Source organism: Pogona vitticeps, chromosome 3 (genome assembly GCF_051106095.1).
Source record: "Pogona vitticeps strain Pit_001003342236 chromosome 3, PviZW2.1, whole genome shotgun sequence".
NCBI classification, from domain to species: domain Eukaryota; kingdom Metazoa; phylum Chordata; class Lepidosauria; order Squamata; family Agamidae; genus Pogona; species Pogona vitticeps.
In genome coordinates, this window is record NC_135785.1 from 6,460,582 (window position 1) to 6,486,391 (window position 25,810).

At 43.3% G+C, this 25,810-nt stretch overlaps 1 protein-coding gene across 2 annotated transcripts in view; it reads left to right on the forward strand.

The window, feature by feature from the left end:
• Window positions 1–617: 617 nt before the first annotated feature.
• Window positions 618–25,810, forward strand: part of DVL3 (dishevelled segment polarity protein 3) — a 49,538-nt gene continuing 24,345 nt past the window's right edge. For both annotated transcript variants that reach the window (XM_020813506.3, XM_020813509.3), the window contains exon 1: window positions 618–924. In XM_020813506.3, the coding sequence (XP_020669165.3) occupies window positions 758–924 (167 nt within the window). In that variant the 5' untranslated portion in view covers window positions 618–757. The remainder of the gene's footprint in view (window positions 925–25,810) is intronic.

Consider the following 25,810-nt stretch of genomic DNA (forward strand, 5'->3'; position numbering starts at 1 on the left):
ATGACGAGGTTGCCAGACATGGGGCCAAGCCAGAGAGACCCGTCTCGCGCCCCTTCTTCCTTCAGGGTGACCTTGGGCAGGGGACTCCCTGATCTAGCTGAGCGCTAGCCGACCTGACAGGATTAGAAAGATAAAATAAAGATAAAATAGAGCCAATGAATCCATGAACGAAGCTCGTCGGGGTGGGGGGGAGGGCTCGTCTGAGGGAAAACAACAACAACAACCCTCCTCAGCCCACCCTCGCCCCCGGGGGCTCCGCGGGGTGGGGCGTGAGGGAAGAAGGCCGGGCCCGGCTTGGGCGCCGCCCTTCGCCGCCGAGGTGTGCCGAGGCGTGAGGGGGGCGAGGCGGGACGGCGAGACCGCGGCGGCGGTGGGTGGGTGGAACTCCTCGAAGGCTGACGGGGCGGAGGTGGGGGGAACGGTCGCCGGCCGCTCGCTCGCTCGCCCGCCCGCCTCCGCCCGCCTGAGGCGTCGCCGGGGCCGGCGTGGGCGCTCTTGAGGCGAGCCGGAGCCCGGCCGTGGGGCGCGAGAAGAGGCCTGCCTGGGCCCCGGAAGCCGCCCCCTGGCTTGAGGGAAGGACGGACGGAGGGAGAAGCCTCGCGGGTCCAGCCCGCCGGGGGACGCTCCGGTCTTTAGGCCCCGGCTGGGCCAGCAGCGGCGGCGGCGGCGCCGGGCCGCGCTCGAAGCCTCGCTCCCGGCGAGGAGGAGGAGGAGGACGACGACGACGACCACCACCACCACCACCAGCATCGCGGCCATGGCGGCGGCGGAGACCAAGATCATCTACCACCTCGACGACCAGGAGACGCCGTACCTGGTGAAGCTGCCCATCGCGGCCGAGCGGGTGACGCTGGGCGACTTCAAGGCCCTCCTCAACCGGCCCAACTACAAGTTCTACTTCAAGTCGATGGACGACGATTTTGGGTGAGGCTTTCGAGAAGCCGGGGTCTCCCCCCACCCCACCCGTCTCTCTCTCTCTCTCTCTCTCTTTCTTTCCTTACAAAGGGCCCCCCGAGCGGCTCCGGGTCCCCTCGGCCGCGGACAATGAAGGGCCGGGCCCCGTTGGCTGGCTGGCTGGCTGGCTGGCTGGCTCGCTTCGGGCCAGGTGCCTCCCCGGCTCCACCGGCAAAGGAGGATCTGTGTGTGTGTGTTTGTGTGTGTCTCCCGTCGCAACCCCTCTCTAACCCCCCCATCCCATCCCATCCCCGCTCCGCTTTCTTCTCCTTCTCCCTTCCCCGGGTAACGGAGAAGACACCGCAGGCGTGTGCTGCGCTTTCCTCCGGGTGGGGTTGCCTCCCCGCCTCCCCTCATTCAAACAATCATGCTCTCCCAGGCGAGGAAGCCTTTTCAGGGACCCTCTCCTCACTCCACTAAAAACACACACACACACACACACACACACTTCCTCACTCCACTAAACACACACACACACACACACACACACACGAGAGAGAGAGAGAGAGAGAGAGAGCCCAAAACAACAAGAAGAGGATAGTGGGGGGGGGAAGGAATCTCGTGGCACCTCTGATTTGAGACGAAAAGGTTTATTTTTTTGCAAAGAAGCAGCAATGTTATTCTCTTGCAGTTGCCTCTCCCCCCATGCAGGAGGGAGATGGGATTGAAATATACATACATACATACATACATACATACATACATACATACATACATACATACATACATACATACATACATACATACATACATACATACATACATACATACATACATGAGCAAAAGAAAAGTGTTGCCTAGCCTGGAGGAACTCCTAAGGTTTGCACATGTACAAACATAGAAAAATTAGATGGGGTGAGTTTTAAGTGGAGAAGCGGGCAAAACAGGCCGTGCTCAGGGACCAACAAAATGTCTTGTTTTTGTTTTTAAATGCTTTTGTTAAATAAATAAAATAAAAGAGTAGGCACTAGACGATGCTGCAATGGCAGGTCTAACACTGGCAGACTTTTTTTAACGGGAGGTGGATTTGTAGTCCACTTCTGCACTGCCTCGGACGAAGGGGTTTGTGGTAAACTATGAGAACTCTTGGAAAAAAATCCTTAATCTTAAAGGTATCACAAATTTTTATTTCTCTTTGGGGTTGTTGTTGTTTTTTTAAATTTCTTTTCAGCATGAGCTTGAATTGATTACACTCCATTTCTACAGAAGTCATACAATGGCAGCGCTCGTCAACCTTAGGCAGCGAGACAACATAAACAAAGTTAAGGGATAATGGAAGTTGCAGTCCATAGCATCTGGTGAGCTCCACGGTGCTTATCCCTATCTGAAGAGAAAGCTCTCCTTAGGATTCTCTGCAGCATCAAGAACAGAGGTGGCCGTTCAGAATTGCCCTTTTCAGTACTACAGTATTCAGGCTCACTGGAGTGTGACTTTTTTGCCATACAGGAAGAGAGCCTCAGGTCCCAACAGTAAAACTCCCTACTTTGTCTACCTTTTTCCATCCTCCCCATCGACCCTGGTGTGCTGAAACCCTCCCAGATGAAGGATCCCCCACCCTCCATTTACCCACTCCATGTGCTGGGATATTCTTTTGACAGCAAGGCGCTGTGTCTGAAGAACTACAGAAGAGCTTGTTTTCCTGTGGGCCAGTCCCAGTTTCCTAGATCCTGTTTTTAGGGAACCCTGACCTTTTCTCTGGGGTTACTCTAATGTGGGTTAGCCTGTCCCTCCCACAATTGTTCCTTATTTGGAAAGCTCTGTAATTTTCCAGACTCTGATTGTATGTCTCAAGACACAAAGACATTCCTCTTCAGCAAATTAGGAATGTGTAGCTGTTGTTGCTTTTTCGGTGCCACCACTTTTCTTTCCATTACCCATGTTTGTTCTTCCCTCCCTCCCTTTTCTTAACCATCTTTCAGTTTCTTGAAAATAACAAACACATTTCTTCTCTTGCTATTTTTCTAAATTCTATTTCTGATAGGAATGTTTTTCCTAGGTTTCTATTGCTTTTAGGATCCTCCCCTTTGCTGGCTGTCTTGCCCAATATTCAAATATTCCTCTCTGTTTTCTAGGATCTGCAACTTATGCTAGGACTTATTTATGTGAACTGGTCAACAAGCTGGTTAACAGGGTTTTTTTTTTTGCAGTTGTGATGACACATTCTGCTAGTTACCACATGCCACCTCCCAGACACCGTGTCTTCTTTTGAAAAGGTCATGCTTTTTTCCTTTTCAGTTGTCCTTGAAGAGCTGATCTTCAGTTTCAGAAAAAATTAACATAGCAGCAAACTTGGTACAGTGTCTCTTTACATAGAAATGTTTATGGTCCCCAGTATAAAAAACAAAATCTTGTAGCAAGAAGGCTAAGCTAAAATTTCTCTTATTGGTAATCTGTTTTTTCATGAGACACTGAATTTTGTAATTTTCTTCAGCTGCATTCTGAAAAATACATAATTGTATAGTTTTCTCTCAAATTGTAGATGGTCCAGAAACTGGATTAGCCCCCAAAACAAATGTTCAGAAGCCTCTATAAAGCCTTAGGGAGAATTTCATGAATAAATCTGAGAGAAATAATCTCTGTATTGTAGCCACATAAATGGTTGGTCTTGATATACTAGGTTTATTGGCTGTTGAGAAGTTGGCCATGATACACACTACCCAGAGATGATGATGAAAAACTTGTGTGCCATATGCTTGCTTGAGGTTGGATTTGTCATTGTTGGTTTCTGTTGATTTCAGTATATTTGATCCCCCTCCTTAACTTCTAGTATTTCAACTGAGGTTTTGCTGTATGTTGCTAAATGCCTATGAGTGCTTGCCTTTTTTATATGCATAGAGGACGTGCTGTCAATATGTTCTTTATAAGGCAGCAGATTTGGATCTTTCAAATCTTACCCTGGAAATAATTGACACAGTTTTATTGCAACCCTGTTGCCATGTGTGCTAAAAAATGTAAGAGTTGTGAAAAAAAGAAGGCAACGTGTACATTGTATTCTTGAAGACTTTCGCAGCCAGGATCCAATGGTTGTTGTAGGTTTTTTGGGCTTTTTGTCCGTGTTCCAAACACCAAAGTGTACATGTTTGTATTCTGCACTACAGCAAAGAGCTAAGATGGGTAAATAACTGGAATGCCAAACTTGGACCCAGAAGATATGAATTCAAATCCTTGATCAGCTGCTTTTTGTGCCTCACCCTAACCAACTCTGCAGGTTTGTTGTGGGGATAAAATAAGAATATCCCATAGATTGACATGTTAAGCACTTTGAGATAGAGTATAATACAAATGTGGTGCATAACAATAAAATACTCAGTTTGGGCCTAAATCATAAATTATCCATTTATAAGGAATTCCTTACATAGGTAAATTATAAAGTTGTACATTTCCTCAGTGTTGAGCAAACAAATTAGTTGGAAATGGGAAAATTGAGTGTGTAAAAACACACTTTTTGATAGAGCTTTTTGCCTTGTTTTAGAGTCAGTTAGCAGTTAGAGATTCATTATGTTCAATTTGGCGTAAGAGACACCAGGTGAAGCCCAGTGCCTCTCAGAAAGCACTGTTGATATTTTTAGACCGTGGATAAGTGAATCAGCGGATATCGATCCCGTAGATAAAGGGGTTCTCCCGTAAAGGCTTTTGCAGAACAGAATCCTGACCGAATCTTTCCATGATTAAAAAGAAATAAAGTCCAAATCATATTGAGCAAAATCCTATTGGCACAGTTGCACTAGTTCCAGGCACTTTTGATCCCCACTTCCACCTGTGAGGTTCCCTAGGGTTTCCTTTTGCCCTGGGGAAGACTTTCAGGAGCTGGGGGGGGGGCTTTAATAGTAGAAGGTCATCACTGGATCTATACTGGAAGCCCCAATCCCCGCAGCATCAGTCTGGCAATAATGTTTGACTGTTAAAGTCTCCCCCAAATCTCAGGACTACCAAAGGCTTCCCCAGAGAGCCTTGGAACCTAAATGGGAGGGGGGGGGAGGAGGGAGATTTTAAAAAAGGATTGTTCTTTAGTCGTGTCCGACTCTTCGTGACCCCATGGACCAGAGCACGCCAGGCCCGCCTGTCCTCCACTGCCTCCCGGAGTTTGGTCAAATTCATGTTGGTCGCTTTGGTGACACTGTCCAACTATCTCATCCTTAAATAGGGATAGGAAGCTTTAAATTAATTATTTCAATGTCCGGATCTAGTTTATACTAGATTTTGCCAGATATAAATTATTTGGACTTATTTTCTTTTTAGTCACAGAACAATTTAACTAGGATTCTGTTCTGTGCCATTTTGCTTTGTGGGAAAAGATTTCTGTAGAACCTCTTAATGACATATTGGGATTTTGAAAAAGGACAACTATATACCATTCTGTTCCCAGTTTTTACCACATAAAGGGCTCAGTTCGATTGTTAGTTTCACTTGATTCATGATTCAAGTATTTGCTTTGTTCATTGGGTCTACTTTGATTTAGCCTTTTAAATGTGTTTTCATATAATAAATGTTGCTGGAGACACAGATTTCTGGTGTTAGGATTTTCTGCTTATGGCAAGTTTCTTCTAAATGGAAATAACAGTAGAGAAATATAATAGCAGAAATAAAGCTATTGGATGGTTTTTGAACTTGTGCTAATTTTGTTGAATTGCTTGAATAATGGTGCCTTAATGAAACAGCCATAGAAACAGTTATTATTGTATTGATAACTCCTAGAATAGATCAAACAAAGATGGTGTTGTTAGTTGTAGTTAATCAGCTATGAAAACTCTGGAAAATAATTTGCAAGTGCTTTACATATTTTTAAATAATCCATTACTCTTAAACAAAGCTATACCAATGATACCACTCTGATGGCAGAAAGTGAGGAGGAATTAAAGAACCTTGTAATGAGAGTGAAAGAGGAGAGTGCAACATCAAAAAAACTAAGATCATGGCCACTGGCCCCATCACCTTCTGGGAAATAGAAGGGGAAGACATGGAGGCAGTGACAGATTTTGTTTTCCTGGGCTCCATGATCACTGCAGATGGAGACAGCAGCCACAAAATTAAAAGACGCCTGCTTCTTGGGAGGAAAGTGATGAAAAATCTTGACAGCATCTTAAAAAGCAGAGACATCACATTGCCAACAAAAGTCCGAATAGTCAAAGCTATGGTTTTTCCTGTTGCGATGTATGGAAGTGAGAGCTGGACCATAAAGAAAGCAGACCGCCGAAGAATTGATGCCTTTGAATTGTGGTGCTGGAGGAGGCTCTTGAGAATCCCCTGGACTGCAAGGAGAACAAACCTATCAGTTCTAAAGGAAATCAACCCTGAATGCTCACTGGAAGGACAGATCCTGAAGCTGAGGCTCCACGACTTTGGCCATCTCATGAGAAGAAAAGACTCCTTGGGGAAAAAACTTGATGTTAGGAAAGTGTGACGGCAAGAGGAGAAGGGGACGGCCGAGGATGAGATGGCTGGACAGTGTCTGCGAAGCAACCAACATGAATTTGACACAACTCTGGGAGGCAGTGGAAGATAGGCGGGCCTGGCGTGCTCTGGTCCATGGGGTCATGAAGAGTCGGACACGACTAAACAACTAAATGAACGAACGAACAATACCAAAGATAAACTTTTTATTACTGAAGATTCAGGAACTGAGTCCTGTGGAAATGACTTGTCCCAGGCTGTAGAAGATACCAGTGATAGTGGTAACATTAGAGCCCAAGTCATACAAATAAAGAGCCAATTATTTTAAGAGTACATTATGTGTTCTTCTCAATGTGGTGGTGTTAGGTTGGATAGTTCAGTGGTTTTAGGTAAACATTGGGAGTTTGATTCCCCACTGTGCCTTCTTGCCGGGCAGGACTCCATAGAGTTTCTTCCTGCTCTGCAGTTCTAAAATTATTATTATAATACTCGTAGAAGATATATGGTGTCCTGTGCCCCTTAAAGACTAAAAGGTTCCATTTGGCATGAAATTTCATGGACTTCGCGGGGTGGGGCGTGAGGGAAGGAGTCTCTAAAATCATACATCAGATACAACCTTTGTCTTTAAGCTGCTCCAAGGAGTTTTGCTGTTTTAAGGTGTCAGCCTTAAAATGTACATCAAAAAGTAACTAAAATTGTTTCTCAAAATGCCCACTTGATCTGCTGTGATGTACTATGTAACTCATGGTAAAAGAACATAAATACTGTAGAATCAACAGCATGAATGCTATATGAAGTGTGGGTAGTAGCAGATTTTAGAGTGGTATATGTGTTGGGTGTTTTAGAAATGGTTCCACAGAGAGGGGTGGAGGTAAATGGAAGAGCAAATGGGAAGCGCTTAGCAATAGACTGTAAACCAGACTGATTTGGGAACATGAAGTAGATAGAAGCAGCTATGGAAAAAAGCCTCACACACTCTAATCCCCATGAGAAGGGGGATGTTTGCAAAGCAAATTTTGCAAGATGTCAGCTTAATAATGGCCAGTGTATGAGTAATAATGGGCAGTTATGTAATGTGACCCAGCCTGCCTGTGCCTAGGCCCCACTTCTATTCAGAGGAGAATCCATCTTTCTCTGCATGACAATAAAGGCGCAGGGTGTGGGGGCCTGGAATGTTGTTATGCTCAGCCCTGTGCTTCTCCCAGCAGAAGAAGGGAGAAGATCTAATTTAGAGAAGAGCTGGCTGATGTCTAGTTGCAGTTAACATAAGAAGAGAGATCAGCCCGACCAGTAGGTTGGGAAGGAGCAAAGAAGGGGAAAAAGAAGGGCAGAAGTGCGGATGCTATGCAAACTCAGGATGAACAGCAGGGCTTTTCTTTTGCCTGATCTTTTTCTATACAGTATTTGTTGTCATCCTACAGAGCGAGTCACCTAAATTCCTACCTTACAGACAGGGATTCCAGTTCTTTTTGAACTCTGGGCTATGATTTACACCAGGTCTGAGTTGGGCCATTCATCAGAGTCTGTCTTAGGCTCAGACGCAGAAAGAATATTGTTGGATGAAGTGGAATTTGATGGTATAATGACTAAAATGTTGAGCCTAATGGAGTGGTAAGGATGACTCTGCAAGTCAACGCAAGAGTGATGTTGAATCGTGGTGGGAAGTCCTCATCTCACTGCCATTATTGGTTGTGCTGATGATTGCATGCATTTTCCATGTCTCTTGGAGGAAGGATGGAATACTAATTTATTATATGGATAGATAAATGAATTTGATAGTGATGAAGCGCCTTGCGTAAAAGAAAAATACAGTATGCGGAAGGAACTGAGTCTGTAAGGAACAGGCTTAGAATAACAGCTAGAACCATTCTAGGTAGTAAGAATATGCAAAGTGCCTGGTATTGGATCCCAGATATTGATATATTGCGAGTAAATCTGCTTTTAATGATTTTCTCTGTGTTGTGCTACTGGTTTAGTTTAAAAACATTAAAAAATCTTGTGCCATTTCAAGTGTTGTTTGGCATAAAAGGTCCTGCATTGTAGCCCACTTGAAATGGACTATTGTCCATGAACATGTGTACCAAATAAATCTTTTTTTTATCTTTTCAGTGCTGCAAGGCTATTCAGCCCCCCCCCCCCCCCAATACAGACTACTGTGATCGTTTGTTTTCAGTCCCCCATAGATTGCAGGGGCAGCCATAGTATGTGTATAAAAGTTATCTCATCTCCTTAACTTACTGTCTGTCTGCCTCTTCTTTCTGCAGCCTTCTATTGGTGTAGTGTGCAGCAGCTGGGCAGCTAACTGGCTTATTGTATATTGTGGTCATATGACTGTGTTACAGAAATACCTGTTCCCGCTGACAGCTGCTTACAGGGCCCAATTCAAAGTGTTGGTTTTAACATTTAAAGCCTTGAATGGCTTGTGATCTGCCTATATAAGGGACAAGTTGTCTGTTATGAATCTGTCTGGATCTGAAGATCATGAGGAGAGGCTTTAAGAATACCAACAGTTGCAGAGGCTTGGCTAATAAGAACACAGGAAAGGGCCTTCTGTGCAGCAATGGAGTTGTAATAAGTTTCTTCATATTTAAGAATGACGTAAAACACATGTTTTAAAATTGGCATGTGATCTCTTCTGCAGTTCTTTTAAATTCTACTTAATCAATGCTAATGGTTTTCATGGTGGGGATGGCTTTACTTGATTTTAATGATTTTTTGGTTAAATTTGGTTTTATTTATTTTTATTCCTTTGTGAGGATCATAAGCTGCATTGCGCACTAGTAGTGGAAAGGTGGGGTACAGATAATAATAATAATAATAATAATAATAATAATAATAATAATAATAATAATAATAATAATAATAATAATAATTATTATTATTATTATTATTATTATTATTATTATTATTATTATTATAGACTGTTGTAGTCCTAAATATTATTTGTAATGGATTCCATCATTCAGTCTGATTCAGTCAGAAAGATGAACTGTATCTTGGAACCTTGTTAGGATGAATAGTTTCTCTAATTCTTTTATTATGGACGTTGCTTTATAAATCTTTTCCTTGCTTGTCTGGTTCTGCCTTGTTTTGCATAGTACTGTTAGGAGCCCTGTAATCTTCCCAGTGGCAACTGAACTACAAAATCAGCATATACTTTATAATAAAGTATGCTGAGAGTTAAAGTTTTCATTTACAATGTAGTAACTTGTGGCCTTTGTGGTTGTCAAGAAAAAAAGTTGGAAATTTGGCATTTTCAAAGAATAATTATGTATTTTCCTATTTCCCCTTCTTTTGGAAGGCTGCCTGCCTTGTCATTTATGGAAAACATCCCCTACATATATCCCTCCTAGTTAAGTTAACCCCCCCATTGTATCAACATGACTATTTTGTAGTAAGACATAACGTTAAGAAAATTCTAAAGAAAAGATCGGTAACAGGAAAAAAAGTTCTGTAAAACCCAGATGAAACTATCAGATTTAAAGCTAGGCCATGCCAACAGCTCGGGTGCAGTAATTGCCTGTTAGTGACAAATCAGAATGTGGTGGGTCTCCATAGAAAGCATCCCATTTTGCCAGTGTTGGAATTTTTTGTGCAGTGTGTTTAAGAGCTCCCTGTGTGCCTGGGTTTCATTTAGTCCTGGGTCTCTTGGTTATTCTGTGATCTTTTGTGCCTGCTGAGGAAATTGCTGATTCTCACGGCTGCTGTAATCAAACAAACTGCACCAGAGCAAAGACAGAGTTCTGACTCCTGTCCTCTGAAGATGCCGGCCACAGAGACTGGCGAAACGTTAGGAAGAAAACCCTTAAGAACACAGCCAAACAGCCCGGAAAACCCACAACAACCATCGGATCCCGGCCATGAAAGCCTTCGAGAATACATTGTACAGTGGTGCCTCACTTGACGAGGATAATCCATTCCAGCAAAATCGCTGTAAAACGAAATCCTCGTCAAGCAAAAATAAAAAACCCATTGAAATGTATTGAAAACCAGTTCAATGCGTTCCAGTGGGCTAAATACCTAATCGTCCAGCGAAGATCCTCCATAGGGCGGCCATTTCCGGTGCCTGTAAAGCGAAAAATGCCTCCTAAAAATAGCAAGGAGTCCTTTTGCACAGCAGGCGGCCATTTTGAAACCCGACAATCAGCTGTTTTCAGATCGTCGTAATGTGAAGAATCGGTTCCCGAAGCAGGGAACCAATCACTGTAAATCGATTTTTGGCCATTGAAGCATCGTTTTGTGATCGCAAAAGCAATTGCAAAAACCTCACTTTCAAGTGGATTTGTCGTTTAATGAGGTAATCGTTAAGCGAGGCACCACTGTATTTGATTTAAATAATTTTTTAAAAATAAATAAATCATGATTCAAATTGATTTAAAAGTCCCTGATTTTTTAAAATCTACCCTGCTTATTTTCCAGTTAATATGCCAGAAAGATGAATAATTATTTATAGCATAAACATTTTCTATCTAGCTTTGGAAGGAAGAGGATCTAAGCACTTTCCAAGGACAGCACTGCACAATTTAGGACCCACCCGCCAAACCAAAGACAACTCACTAGTTATCTAAACACTCCATTCACCCTCTTTCTTTGCTGTCTCAGACACAGAGTGTGAAGAGAAGAGGAGTGTGAAGCCGTAGTGCATGTTGTTTGGATTTTCTGGGGTCACACGGTGTGAAAACCTGCGCATAAATAATACACATAGCAAATTGGTTCAGAAGGAAGGTTTTGAAAAAGACTTCTTTGAGCTGTTTGAGTTTCCAGGAAAGAGAACATATTCATTATCCAGACAGCTGGCTGTTCAGGGTCACAACCACTGCAGGTTGGAACTGAGCTGCTGCTGCATTTCCTGTCCTGTGGCAAAGGTAGCGTTCATTCCTGAGTACCAGGCCCCTTTCCAAACTGCATCAAATTCCTAAACTCCAAGCCAGCATTATATTGCTCTGATGATAAATCTTCGCAGTTTTAAGGAAGCTTGGAAAAAATCAGAATTATGAGCTTAGGCTGTTTTTGTTCTCAAATTTCCCACATAATTTTGGAGTCTGGAGCCATACAAACCTAGGAGTGGAGGATCACATTTGACTTCCCTTCAGCTTAGTTGTTGCCAGATCCTGCCTCATCCCCAGCCTCACTGCATGCAGCTCCTCCATTATTCCTACTTCCCCTTCTGTAGTTTCATGTACATTGTGGTGGCTTAAAATCCTAAACAACCAAATCAGGGAGCTGGACAAGGGACAGATTGGATTTGTCTTCAGTGTGGAAGGGATGGTCACTCTTGAATTGGCCTTTTCAGCCACACTAGACGCTGTTCCAAGTCCTCCATACAGAGCACGTTACCATCGTCTCCCGAGACTGAAGGATGCCTAATGTAAATGTGACTAATAATCCTAAAGAAGCCTCTTGGCTCAGTGGTTAAACCGCTGTACTGCAGCTCACAACCTGGGGTTCAATCCCAGGTAGCCGGCTCAAGGTTGACTCAACCTTCTATCCTTCCGAGGTCGGTAAAATGAGTACCTAGCTTGCTGGGGGGGGGCAATGTGGGGGGCAATGTGTAGCCTGCATAATTAAGTTGTAAACCGCCCAGAGAGTGCTTGAAGCGCTATGCGGCGGTATATAAGCAGCACACTTTGCTTTTTGCTAAGAATCAGAGACTCTAAATCTGAAAGAGGGGCATATGGACAGACCACGGGGCTTGGCTTTGTGAGACAACATGGTGCTGTAAATACTCAGCTTATAGTAGCCGAGGCAAAGGGACTGCAGGCGAGGAATCTTGGGTCCAGACCTCCACTGGATACCTTTGGCCCAATCACTATCTCTAGTGTTCAGAGTCCTGAGGCTGAAGTCAGGCAGGTTGCCTTTAACTCCTTGAGAGAAGGGTGAAATATGTTTTAAAATGCAATAACAAACTGAGCATTAAACAGCTGTTATTTGTGTGAATTTTTCCTTTACAGTATTTGATAAAATAAATGTTAATTCTCTCAATGGTTAACCCTGCATAAATGCTAGGTGTCTGACTCTCAGTCCTTTCCTGTTCAGTAATCACCAGCTGTCTCCTGGCTTCTGCTCAGATTCCCAGTTTTAGGAGAAGGAAGCAGAATTCCCAGTTTCTCACGTCTACTCTAGACTGACTTTGGCCCTGACAAAAAGTCCCCGTTGGCCATGCCCGAGAAACCTGGGCTGGGAAGCCTGCCCCTCCTGTAAACATTCTGCTGTGGGGCTACAGTCCCTTGTTAAAAAAAAAAAAAAATCCAAGCCAAAGTCCTTCTGCTAGTGGGGCATAGTGGTGGTTGGGTAAATTTCCCCTCCTCTCTCCAGCTGGTGTTTCAAGTTTTAAGATCTAACCAGCCCCTTGGTCTCAGCTGTTGAGTGAAAATGAGTACCTCATGTAATTGCTGGTTTGATGATTAAGCCAGTGTTGCTTAATTATCACCCAGTTTTCTTAGGTGAGTTCACGGCTGAGCATTGCAGAACATTGCAGAGACGAGAACAAAGAAAGCGCTGCTGGAATTCCCATCCCGCCGGCCAGACGCTGCTGGTATTTGGCAGCCTTCTGTTGTGCACATGTGCATGGAGGAAATGTGTTGACACGGGCAGATCAGTCGATTGATTTATTTTTATTGTGTGTCCTGTTTGAAATTTGTGCCAGGGGCCTCTGTCATCCAACCAGACACATTTTCCAAATAGAAAAAAGGACTGCAGCACGTTAAGCTGGGGATCCCATCAAGTGGCTGTTGTTACACTCTCCCCTTCTTTCCCTGACAGCCTACCCATGGTTTGTATCCCAAACTGACATTTTGTTTGCTGGCGATTTTCTAGAGCAACCCCTTGGTTTGCTTCATGTGGTTGGCTAATTCCCTCTGGTGGTTGAAAATTGACTCTGTGGAGAATTGAGAGAGAATGTGACAACAGTGTTGTCTGATGTGCGGAATGACTTATTTGCTTTACTAATTTTTCCCATGCTGCCTGTCTGGTTAAGCGGCTGGGCTGCTTTGCTTCAGAGCTCCAGGCCCTGCCTTGCTGACTCTGCCCAACATCTGCCAGCCAGCTCCTTAAAACAGTCAGGAAGATTCTGTCTTTGAATTTATTTGGCGCCTCTCTGGAGTACCTGGCCTGTGTTTTGAGCAGAGCTATTTGATGCCAGCTGTGCTGGCCTTGCCATTAAGTACAGTGAAGAGATTGCCTCTAGTGGCAAATGCTGGAGGGCTTTGGTGGCCACATCCTGACTTCTCCTCTAGCCTTAGTTGCCTGTTCCCATGTACAGTATATGCCGCATAGCTTGTTCCAGGGCTGCAAAACTAGCCTGCAGCCTCCAGTGTGATGAAGGACACCATCCAATTGTTGCTGTTGAAGTAAGATCTAATTGCCAGTCTGGTTGGTTTTTGTTCTTGGAATGGATGGGAGGTGCCTTCCTTTCCATTTCTCAGGTACCGAGCGTTGTACACGTCTCCATTCAAATCCTGTCTCACACCTCACCTTTTCTTAGGAAGGCTTTGGCTTAAACTCTGTCCGTTAACTAAAAGAAGACCTATAGATGAGCTCATTCTCCCATCATTTTTTCCCTTGCCTTTCTCCTTACAATCGTCAGGCTTCCTGGAGGAGGACTTAATCGTTGGATAGGGCAGCCAGATGGTGGATGCCATTGCTGCAGGTTCGCCATACTTTTTAGCACTGGAAGAACGGAGTAATGATCATCCGGGTGTTTGTGCAAGGTAAAAATTGTCTTTAGTCAGCTGGGTTTTCTATAGTCGAGAAGACTGTTGTTTCAAGAACAGGATATGTAATACTTATAAAAATGTGAAAGATCAGGTTAGTGGCATATGGCTCGAAAGTTCTTTTTTCTTTCTTTCATTGTTTCTAACCCCTTACATATGGGTGAATAGAAGAATGACTGTACTGGAGTTAAGGTTTTAATCACCCAGCTCTCTCTTATGTGGTGCACATCTGTGCTCAGCTGGTCTCTGTACTGTATAAGAAACCTTCTGATTTGCCTGGCAGAGCACCATGCCTTACTGTGTATTACTGGAGTGATAGACTTTCCAGTTCTAAAAAGAAGAGCTTCAGATTCTGTACATTTTGTTGGTTTTTGAGGGGACAATCTAGACCAGATTTGCACTATCGGCAGCTTCTGCCCTGCAAATAATTACTAGCCTAGTCTGTGTGCCAGCTTTGGCCTTGTTGAACCAGTGAGTCATCCTCCCCATTTCCTTACATGGAGGAGCTTGGCTTTCTGGTTTATCCTGAACTCTCTTGTGCTGTTCTTAAACTAATGATGAAGCTATCACAAAGTTTTTTGATCTTTCCATGCATCTTCAAGATTAGTTTCTGGCTTTGTTTAGATCTTGGCTGATTGCTGTTTGGAACATACTCATCTGCTGCAAACAGATGTTAATAGTGTGTTCTCTGGAAGGACGCATTGGATAACTGAAGACTTTAGAAATAATTTTATAAATAAAGTTCTGCTCTCTGATGCCGAGAGGCCTTCTCTATCCAGCAGTATTCTGTTGACAAATTTGATTGAAGTATACCTGAGAAGAGTTGGGGTTTGCTCAAACAAAACCTCCATTGATACTGCAGAACTTATCACCATAAAGAAAGTTTAACTATAGTTTGACCTGGTGTTTGAAGTGGTGGGCCATAACTTTGTATTTGCCAGCAAACCAAAACCCATGATTTAAGGTCAGCTTGCAAACTATTATTTTGTGCTAGCTACGACTTGGCATTAATTGCATTATGTCTAATATCTGACGTTACATCTATTTGCTATTGTATTACCATCAACAAGATCAGACTAGATCAGATTGAAAGCTCTTTAATCTCTCTAGACTGAGAGCAAAGACCAAAGTCCAAATGAAATGCATGCGGGACTTCCTCTTTGCAGATGATGCAGCCATTGTTGCCCACTCTGCTGAAGACCTCCAACAACTCATGAATCGTTTTAGCAAAGCCTGCCAAGACTTTGGACTAACAATCAGCCTGAAGAAAACACAAGTCATGGGCCAGGGCGTGGACTCACCTCCTTCTATTACCATCTCCACACAAGAATTGGAGGTTGTTCATGACTTTGTGTATCTTGGCTCAATCATCTCTGACACCCTCTCTCTAGATGTCGAGCTGGATAAACACATTGGCAAAGCAGCTACCATGTTCTCTAGACTCACAAAAAGAGTATGGCTCAATAAGAAGCTGACGACACATACCAAGATCCAGGTCTATAGAGCCTGTGTCCTGAGCACACTCCTGTACTGCAGTGAGTCCTGGACCCTCTGTGCACGGCAGGAGAGGAAGCTGAACACCTTCCATATGCGTTGCCTCCGACGGATTTTTGGTATCACCTGGCAGGACAAAGTTCCAAACAGAGTAGTCCTAGAACGAGCTGGAATTTTCAGCATGTATGCATTACTGAAACAGCGACGTCTATGTTGGCTTGGGCATGTTGTGAGAATGGCTGATGGTTGGATTCCAAAGGATCTCCTGTATGGAGAATTAGTGCAGGGAAATCACCCCAGAGGGAGATCACAGCTGCGATACAAGGATATCTGCAAGCGGGATCTGAAGGCTTTAGGAATAGACCTCAACAGATGGGAAACCCTGACAACTTAGCGTTCAGCCTGGAGGCAGGCGTTGCATCACGGCCTCTCCCAATTTGAAGAGATCCTGGTCCAGCAGGCTGAGGCAAAGAGGAAGTCACAAAAGCAGCAAAACCAGGGAGCTGGACAGGGGACAGATCATATTTGTCTTCAGTGTGGAAGAGATTGTCACTCTCAAATTGGCCTCCTCAGCCACAGTAGACGCTGTTCCAAGTCCTCCATACAGAGCACATTACCATAGTCTTTCAAGACTGAAGGATGCCTAACCTAACTAACCATCAACAACTACTGTGCCTTAAGGCAGCGGTCCCCAACCGTTTTGGGACCGCGGACTGGCTGAGCCTCTGAGGGAGGCGGGGCATTCCCTGTGCACTCTCAGACAGCGCCGGAGTGAACGCTCCCCCACCTCTTTGCACATACGCAGGAGCGCCTGCATGTCTGCCTGCGCCCATCCACCCCTTCACACAGGCGTTCGGGTGCATGCATGAAGGGGTGGGGGAGCGCTGACGCTGGCGCACACGTGCCTGCGCAAAGCAGCTGTGGGGAGGGGAGTGAATGCAGGGGGGGAGGTCTGTCTTCATGGCCCGGTCTGGCTTAGGCTACGGGCTGGCACTGGGCTGCAGACTGGGGGTTGACGGCCTCTGCCTTAAGGCACAGTTTGGAATGCTGAGTTGTTGTTGTTTGTTTAGTCGTGTCTGACTCATGGACCAGAGCATGCCAGGCCCTCCTGTCTTCCACTGCCTCCCGGAGTTGGGTTAAATTCATGTTGGTTGCTTCGATGACACTGTCCAACCATCTCATCCTGTCGTCCCCTTCTCCTCCTGCCTTCACACTTTCCCAACATCAGCGTCTTTTCCAGGGAGTCTTCTCTTCTCATGAGATGGCCAAAGTCTTGGAGCCTCAGCTTCAGGATCTGTCCTTCCAGTGAGCCCTCAGGGTTGATTTCTTTTAGAATTGATGGGTTTGTTAAAGGAAAAAAGTAGAGAAACAGAACTAAACCATGACACAACACTTTTGGAAGTCCACTGCCACTATTTTAACTTAATACTGTAGTGTTTTAATGCTGTATTTGTTTAATTGAGTTTTATTGTTACAATTGTCTGTTTTTATAAAACCAGATAAATAAATTGAATAAATAAGAAACTAAACCAGTCATAAGATGTGTTCCATCAAATGTGTTGCCCAAAATATCTTCTTTCTAGCCGTTAACCACACTTCATTTTAGACAGCAAAGGAAACTCCTCATCTGGAAGCTATCAGTTAATTTTTCTCATCAAATTTTTATCTGTGTTTATCTGTATTTCAAGCAATTATTCTCTCCTCTGTCAGGTTTTATTTTCCTTTAAATCTACTCTAGTATTCCTGCCTTTTCTGAAAATGTTTCCAACTCGAAGGCTGAAGTTTTGCACTTTGTGAGAACAAACCATTTTCTCCTCAGCCACTTGCATTCTGTTGAGCAGCAGTGTGTGGCTTCTCCACAATGGACCCAATGATTTGAGGCAGCTTCTGAGCCGTTCTCGTCACTGTTACAATATACAGTAATTCCCTGATAATTAAGGAAATAGCTGACAGTGTGCAAAATGATGGAATGGTTGGGGCTTTCTTTGTGCCTGGTGAGATCACTAGTTTAATCGAAGAAACATTTTGAATGGATTGTTCATCGTTGCAAGTGAGTGGACTCATCCTGTTTGTTGCATAGCTCCAATAGCAGTTTTTCCTTCCACCAAGGAGAAGTCAGACCTTGTACCTAGGCTATTATAGGCCACTGTGGGTCCTTTTAAGGAGAAAAGCAGGATAAAAATATTTTAAATAAATAGGCTTTAGTTGTCATTACCATTGTAAATAATACCTCCACTCTTCCTGGCTGCTAATAAATCCTGTGTACCAGATGGTCTTGTCTTGCTAAAGCGGATGTGATCCTTGGTGCCCAAACAACTTGGCTTCCATTTCTGCCTCTTAACCTTGTGTTTATCCTGTTTCCCCGAAAATAAGACCTAACCTGAAAATAAGCCCTAGTATGGTTTTTCAGGATGCTTGTAATATTGGCGCAGTGGTTAAAACGCTGTACTGCAGCTAAAACTGTGCTCACGACCTGGGGTTCAAATCCCAGGTAGCCGGCTCAAGGTTGACTCAGCCTTCTATCCTTCCGAGGTCGGTAAAATGAGTACCCAGCTTGCTGGTGGGGCAATGTGTAGCCTGTATAATTAAATTGTAAACCGCCCGGAGAGTGCTTGTAGCGCTATGGGGCAGCATATAAGTCCAATAAATGAATGAATGAATGAATAAATGAATGAATAAATGAATAAATAAATAAATAAATAAATAAATAAATAAATAAATAAATAAATAAATAAATAAATAAATAAATAAATAAATAAATAAATAAATAAATAAATAAATAAGCCCTACCCAAAAAATAAGCCCTAATTAAGTGAAACCCCACCCTCCACCATTGTGCAGCAACCAGAAGATGACATGACTGTAAAATAAAACATCCCCTGAAAATAAGCCCTAATGCATTTTTTGGAGCAAAAATTAATATAAAGCCCTGTCTTATTTTCGGGAAAACAGGGTAGTAAAGATCCTTCTATGCTTGTGCTGGAATGCAACATCCAGTATCTCTCAGCCACCTTTCATTGTGCTCTCTGGATATGTTGGATTGTTACCTCCAGTTATACCTATACTAGCAGGATTATTCTGGGAGTTGTAGTCTAATGCAGTGGTCCCCAACCTTGGGCCTCCAGATGTTCTTGGACTACAGCTCCCAGAAGCCTTCACCACCAGCTCTGCTAGCCAGGATTTCTGGGAGTTGAAGTCCAAGAACATCTGGAGGCCCAAGGTTGGAGACCACTGGTCTAATGCATCTGGGGAGCACCAGATTTGGGAAGTCTGCTTTGGCTTGGGGGGGCGGAGTTCGTAAAAGTGTCAGCCCTTAATGAACAGCCTGAAAGGGACATGAACTTCCTAAGTAATAAAGCAGCCCACACAGCCCACTGAATCTTAGCTGTTTACATGGAGTACAATTCCTTCTGCCCTAAAATGCTTCTGTCAAAATGTAGCTCTGGGAAGATGTGAATTGGCCAATCGTGCAGAGTTTTTCCATTTGGCACCTTGCTATTTCATACAGTTGTTCACTTGGTAGTATGTAGCTTGCTTCATAACACTTGACGTCATTTTAATTGGATTGGAGTTGCCCTTGCTGTCTAAGGTAAAGTGATAAACGCTTGGAGAGTGTTTGTTTTAGGCTGTGATAACACTTTGGTGGAACACTCTTCTCAAGGAAGATGTTGGTGTGTTGTTTTCTCTTTTAGTACTTTGCAAACTGCCATGGAAACTTTTGCTTGAAGAGTTTTATAAAACTCAGACACATGCCTGCACAGTGTATATGTACAGTATTTATTAATCTGTCTGTGTAGATGTGCCTCTGCTGTATCTAAGACTGAACAGAAGAGGAAACTTTAGTCCTTGCATTTGGATCGTTTGAAGGCTTCAGGCGCTAGGCAGTATATTTGCCTGTCTCCAAAGCTCTCGGCACTGTGGAGCATTGATGTATCATTATTTAAGGCAGCCACAAAGAGTCTGTGGAATTCAGCCTAATCCTGCCTATGTGGCCATTCCACTTGGGCATGGTCCCTTTCATGCTATACTCACCCTTAGCTGTGATGTGAGTCAGAGTCTCGAGGTTCCTGACTCAGAAGACTTTGCCTGCTGCTTAACCTCCTTTAGTTATACATATGCATGTAAGAGAGAGAAGAGTACCGTAAATTGTTTGTCAGAACTCGCTCCTGACGCTCCATCACAGTCTCTGATGCTTTGGGTCCCCGTTTCAATGCAGCATGGGTAGAGCTTAACATCAAAAATTAAATCTGTGTTGCACCTGTAGGCCCAACCTACTTTGCATGCAGATTCGGTTCATGCTTTGTTCTGCAGCCAGATCTAAATGCCAGGTGGAAATGGAACCTATGTTTGAAATGGCGAAACCCCAAGCAAGGTAATACTCCAGGTCATACACACTTGGCAAAGCAGTGTACTCTGAGAGCTTGCCATTTTTTACTCACACATGGAAGTTTCTATGTTGAGGTCATAGGAATTAATTTCCCATTGTTGCTTTGGTATTATCCTCTCCTCTAAGCTTGGGAGCATCCCAATGAAGTGCTCTTTATTAACTCTGGAAGATACAGTCATTCTTTGATACCTGGAATTTGGCCACCCTGTGGTTCCAGAATATTTTCAGAGGGAGCAGTGAATACAGGCTTTGTGTTCAGCAACTTTTCTTTTTTTAATGATTCAGGATTAGATTTACAGTAATAAGAATTTCTAACTTGTGTGGTATCTTGGTTGCAGTGCTAGACTGTGATATGGAGATGTAGATTCAAGTCCTCACTGTGTCTTGAAACTTACAGGGTGATTTTAGGCTAGTAGTCACTGTCAGCCTGAACTACCTCATATGGTTCTGATTCTAAATAAGGGAGGAGGAGAGGAATGTAAACCACATGGAATTCATTAGAGGAAAGGTAGAAGGTAAATGTAATCAACACATTAAATAGCTGTTCCAACATTGCAGAGAGGAAGTAAGGCAGTGGTTCCCAACCTTGGGTAGTCCAGATATTTTTGGATTGCAACTCCCAAAAATCCTGGCTAGCATTTGTGAAGGCTTCTGGGAGTTGTAGCCCAAGAACAGCTGGAAACTCAAGGTTCGGAAACACCTTTCTTTCTTGAAAGGTCTTTTAGAGTCCTTTGCTGTCGAGGTGTAGGATACCGCTGGGCTTTTGGTAGGTAGCATTAAACCTGGGGAGTGGGGGAATCTGGCCCTAAATACCATGAGTTCTGGCTTCCACCCTGATCAATTGCAAAGCTTCCTTCGAACAGCCATAGTTCAGGTTCCATTGAAGCCCTGCACAACACATAACTCCGAGTGGAGAATTAAGGCCCATCCAGGTATTAGTATACCTGCTTTAGTCTACATTCTTGGAGGGAAGTATCTAGCCTCACCTCATCTGTCTTTTTCTGTGAATAATGACTGCAAAATCTGAAGAGGGGAGGTTCCTGCTTGTGTTTAGAGCCTACACGCAAGTAGGAGCGTCTTCTCTTCAGACTGCTTGGTTAAAGTGTATAGAAGACAAAGGAGAAGATAAAGTAAAGGGCTTCTCTCAAGTGTGCACTTGAATAGTGTTAATTTCCAGGTAACCCAAATTAAAGGCTCTTCTTTATGTATTAAATTTGTATTGTGCCCTTCTACTAAAGGGTGTCTTAAGAAAGAGAGCAAACTTAATATCTTCCTTGGGAATTTGAAGCCAAAATAGCTTGTAACTGCTGTCGGTATACTTTTAGAAAAGTGTAGGAGGAGCTTAATGAGGCATAATCATCATCCAGGGCAGGGAAATTCTGACTGCAGAGATACTGTTGTGGGCAAAAAGTCCAAAGCACTTCAGGTAAGAATCTTTGTGCCCTATTTTTGGCTTGCTTTTGTAACTTAGAATGGCATGTCTGAATTTAGATGTGACGTGCTCCTAAGGATCTGTTGTTTGGGCCCCTTCACTCCTGTTAGTTACTTTTTTTTGCCCACCACTGTACAATTGACAGATTGGTGGCAGTCCAGCTCCATAATGTATAGCTGTGGTCTCCTCCGTAGTATTTTCAGGGTGACCAGCACTCTGCACAGACACATGACAAATTCAGAACTGGGCGGAGAATTTGGAGGTGGCCATAAAAATTTGCATAATTTCTGGTAATTTATGTTTTTCTTCTGAATATTAAAGAAGAAAGATTGGTTTTAGCACTCCTGCCTCAAAAAAAGACGAAGATGGTCTCTAGAAATGTGAAAATAATGGCAGGTGAAATGTCTAAAGCTAGTAGCCTCCCAGTTAGATTTCCATTAGTACTGGATGGAGCTTCATAAGTAACAGAAACAGAATATGCAGTGCCAACCAAGGATCCACATTTGCGTAACCTTAGCCCACAATCTTTTCATGTGGGAGGTATATTTGCTGCCCCTGGCCGTCTTGCACGTTAGTTGACTGTCTCTTTCTAGGATTGGGACTGGCTGGCTCTGATCTGACTGGAGATACCAGTAAGATTGTATTCCTAAACCGGTGCACCTAACCTATTTGAATTTGAAGTTATGGACTCTAATCATTCTGCATAAGGAACGCTTCCAGAGGCTTCAAATATTCCATGAAAGCAAGCAACGAAGACGCATTCAATTAAATTGGTACAACTCTGCCATCTTGTCGTGCTTTATCCGAACCAGGTATTTCTGTTTTTTAATTGAAGCTGCAGAAATGTTGGCCTGATGAGTCCGGTGGTTAGGCAGTTGATTTGTGGTTATTCTTCTCTGAGATGTCCATGCTCTACAGAGCTCAAGGCTCTCTTTTCATTCTCCCTCCTCATCTCTTTTTTTGCCCTCCTACTGAGTTGAGGCTTTTCCAGGAATGAGCTGTTTTGCTAGTAAAGCACATTCCACAACCTCAGCTCTCTTTTGGCAGGAGAAGTTGCCTGCTTTTAAACCAGAGACAGGACTGATTGGAAAGCCTTTTTTCAAGGCTGGCGCTGAAGCAGTCGAAAACAGCTGTAGCAGATTCTCTCTGTGTAGCTTCTCACTTGGTGATTTGTCATGCCTTCACCCCATGAAAGCTTTAAGGAACATGTTAACCCCCCCACCCTGCACAAAGACAAAACAATACATCTGAACGTTTCCTTTACTAAGTTGTTTTGTATACTAATTAACTACTTAGAAGGAGGTTGTGTATGTAAGATTTTCTTTTTTCTTCTGAAAAAAGTTTTATTACTGTTCCATGCTGTCCTTCCTTAGAGATTTATTTTCAGTGTACAGCATTGGTGGCGGAATAAGAGGTTAATTGGTGTCTTGGACATCGGAGCTTTAAACTGGTTGCTAATCCCAACTAGAGTAGAGCCCTTGAATCTGTTGCTGAATGCTAGTAAGTTGTGTGTTCCATTGAAGTAGTGAGTCTTCTCTGATTGATAGTAGGCCTTTATGATCAGATGGAGACCTGACTAGCTTCAGGAATTACAGCTGATTCCAGAGCCTGAAGTATGGCCAAATTTGAGTGAGGGTTTGCCAGTGAGATCGCAACCATTTGTCTGCACTGGAGGGCAAAATAAAGAAGGTGCTGAAAGCCTGTTGCCACCACAGTGGGAATGTTGCAGTTACTTTAATGACTAGGTACAGAACCAGAAAACTGGTCACCAGTGTGGTTCGTGACCACTGTAGCAGCTTCTTATTATCCTAAAAGTATTTTCAGATTTTGCAGAGCATACGGCAGGCTTCTAAGCAGCCAGTCACTTGATTGCCCATGATTAGAATACGGTAGCTTCCAGGCTACGATTTATTTATTTATTTTTTAAAAATCAGATTTAAATCAGAAACTCAGTTTTAAAAATTGTAGTTTAAATTGAGTTTGAAAAAAACACAAATAATTAATTTTTATCCATCCGGCTTGCAAGTCACCAAGATTTACAAAGGTGGTTTGTTATTTTCTTATGCCCCCTCGTGTCTTGTTTCAGTAATATAGTTGTTTGTAGGCTTTTGTGGTTGTTTGTTGGTTAAAAACAGGGATCTGGCAAGTAAGAGGGAAAAAAAACAAGCAGTGACAAAACAAATTTTGCTCCTGTCAATGTAGTATTGAAGCGTCCTGACTTGACAAAAATTTCTGTGGTTTATATGAATGCAGGATGCATGGATGGGTTCAGTTAAAGTTACTAATACAGTGGTGCCTCGCAAGACTATGTTAATTCGTTCTACGAAAATCGCTGTCTTGCGAAAACATCGTCTTGTGAAACGTGGTTCCTCTTTGGAATGCATTGAAATCTATTCAATGCATCCCAGTGGGGAAAAAATTGTTGTCTTACGAAAATCGTCCATAGAAAACATTGTCTTGTGAAATGCAGTTCCCCATTGGAATGCATTGAAATCTATTTAAAGCATTCCAATGGGGGGAAAAATGTCTTGCGAAGCATCAGCCTTAAAAAAAAAAGTCTTGTGAAATGCGGTTCCCCATTGGAATGCATTGAAATCTATTTAATGCATTCCAGTGGGGGGGGAAAGTCTTGCGAAGCATCGGTCTTTTTTTTTTTTAAACCGTCTTGCGAAGCACGGACCCAAACATCGTCTAGCAAAAATTGCCCATAGGAAAAACTGTTTTGCGAAATGCAACACTGATCGTCTTGTGGATTAATCGTCTTGCGAGGCACCACTGTAAATTGTCTGCAATTTATTATTCGCATAGCATATGGAATTCATCTTATAAACAGGAATTCTTGTGTATGTGGAATTCCTAGTGAGAAGAGCCAAGAGTACAGTTGAACCTGGACTACCAACCTACTGAAATTAATTTGAAGACTCTGTGTTGTGCTCCTGCAGTCACTGAGGTACCACTGTCTAGTTGGGATGGGAGAGACTTTGTGGGAGGCTGCTGCTTGAATCTGAAGCTCCTTTTCATTAGCAAGCTGGCAAGGAACGTCCTTTTTACAAAGGCATTCTGTGTGCCATATCACCCTTGAAAAATGAAGGCTGCAGCGCCGTGCATGCTTAATCTAGAGGTAAATCTCACAAACACCGTGCCACTGGTCTCAGGAAACATGCTCATGTTCTGTGTTTATCTACCTGTATGTCTCAACGGTAAAGACGGTAAGAAACGAAAGAAGAGAGAAACTACTGTAAATATATGACTGTCCCCAGTGCTGCTTTAAACCATGGATTGTGTGGCAGTTACGGTGGCTGCCGTGTGTTTGGCATAGTGGCATGAATAACTCTACAACGTGTGGCGACTGATCTTTGACAAAGCATGTTGTTTTCTTCTTCGGCTCTGGCACCACGGCTCTAACAGTACTGTAGTGTATTAACTTCCTTTCATGCCAGTTTTGAAAATGAGCCAGAGCCAAAGTAATATGTGTGCATTTTTGGCAGTTTTTCTGTTGTCTTCTGCATTCATGAGGGTTAGAGACTTGGACATACGTACAACCTTCAAAACTCTTGCTGCCCTCCCCACTCTGGGGCATTGACCCGAAAGATTATACTTGTTCCTTGTGTGTTTCCAGCTGGCAAAGAGACTGTTATTATTTGCTGGGGTGGAAGTAAATTAAAGCAGTTAATTGGAGTGTAGTTGAGAACTTTTAATTTCCTTGCTGTCTGCTAGGGGAAGGTTGAGCCTGGCCAGACTTGTGTACACTTGTGTTCCCCACATATTGAGCCTGTCTGCCCCAAAACTTCATACTGCCCAATAATTGCCTCTCCTTCTTTCCTCTTGTGCCTAAAGAGGGGCTTTAAAATGTAAAAATGCACAGCTACTACTCCACAAGCTCTCAAAGGTCTCCAATCCAGATGTTTTGGTGGCCAAGCTGAAAATAACAGTCCATACTTTTTTCCTCGCTTCTGTCAGAAGATCAGCTCTGAGCTTTGGCTTCATGAAAGCACTGTTTGTTTCATGTGATCTTATAGTCCTGAAAATTTCTGCTTTGATTTTTCATAAAAAAATACAGTATGTGGTGCTTAAACCTGGAAAATCTGTCTGTGCAGTTGAGTGCAGAATTTCTGCAATAGAAGGAAAATACAGAATTAGACACAGAGTACTGTACAGAAACTTTGTGAGGAGTTAGGGTTCTCAATTTTTCTTCTGTGCATGTTGCCTTTCACCCCTACCCTAGTCCAGAGTATATGCAGCTCTGACTTCTGTCTTTCAGATATGTTACATTAATGCATTCTTCCCTGCTTTAATGCCATTTGTGGGTTGGGGGAGAGTGGGATTACAGAGCCAACAATAGAAAGAATTAATTTTTCTATCTGAACAAAACATTGCCAAGTAAATTTGGTGTCTGCAAGAAATCATAGTTTCCCATGATTTATCATTTTAAAGGGAACA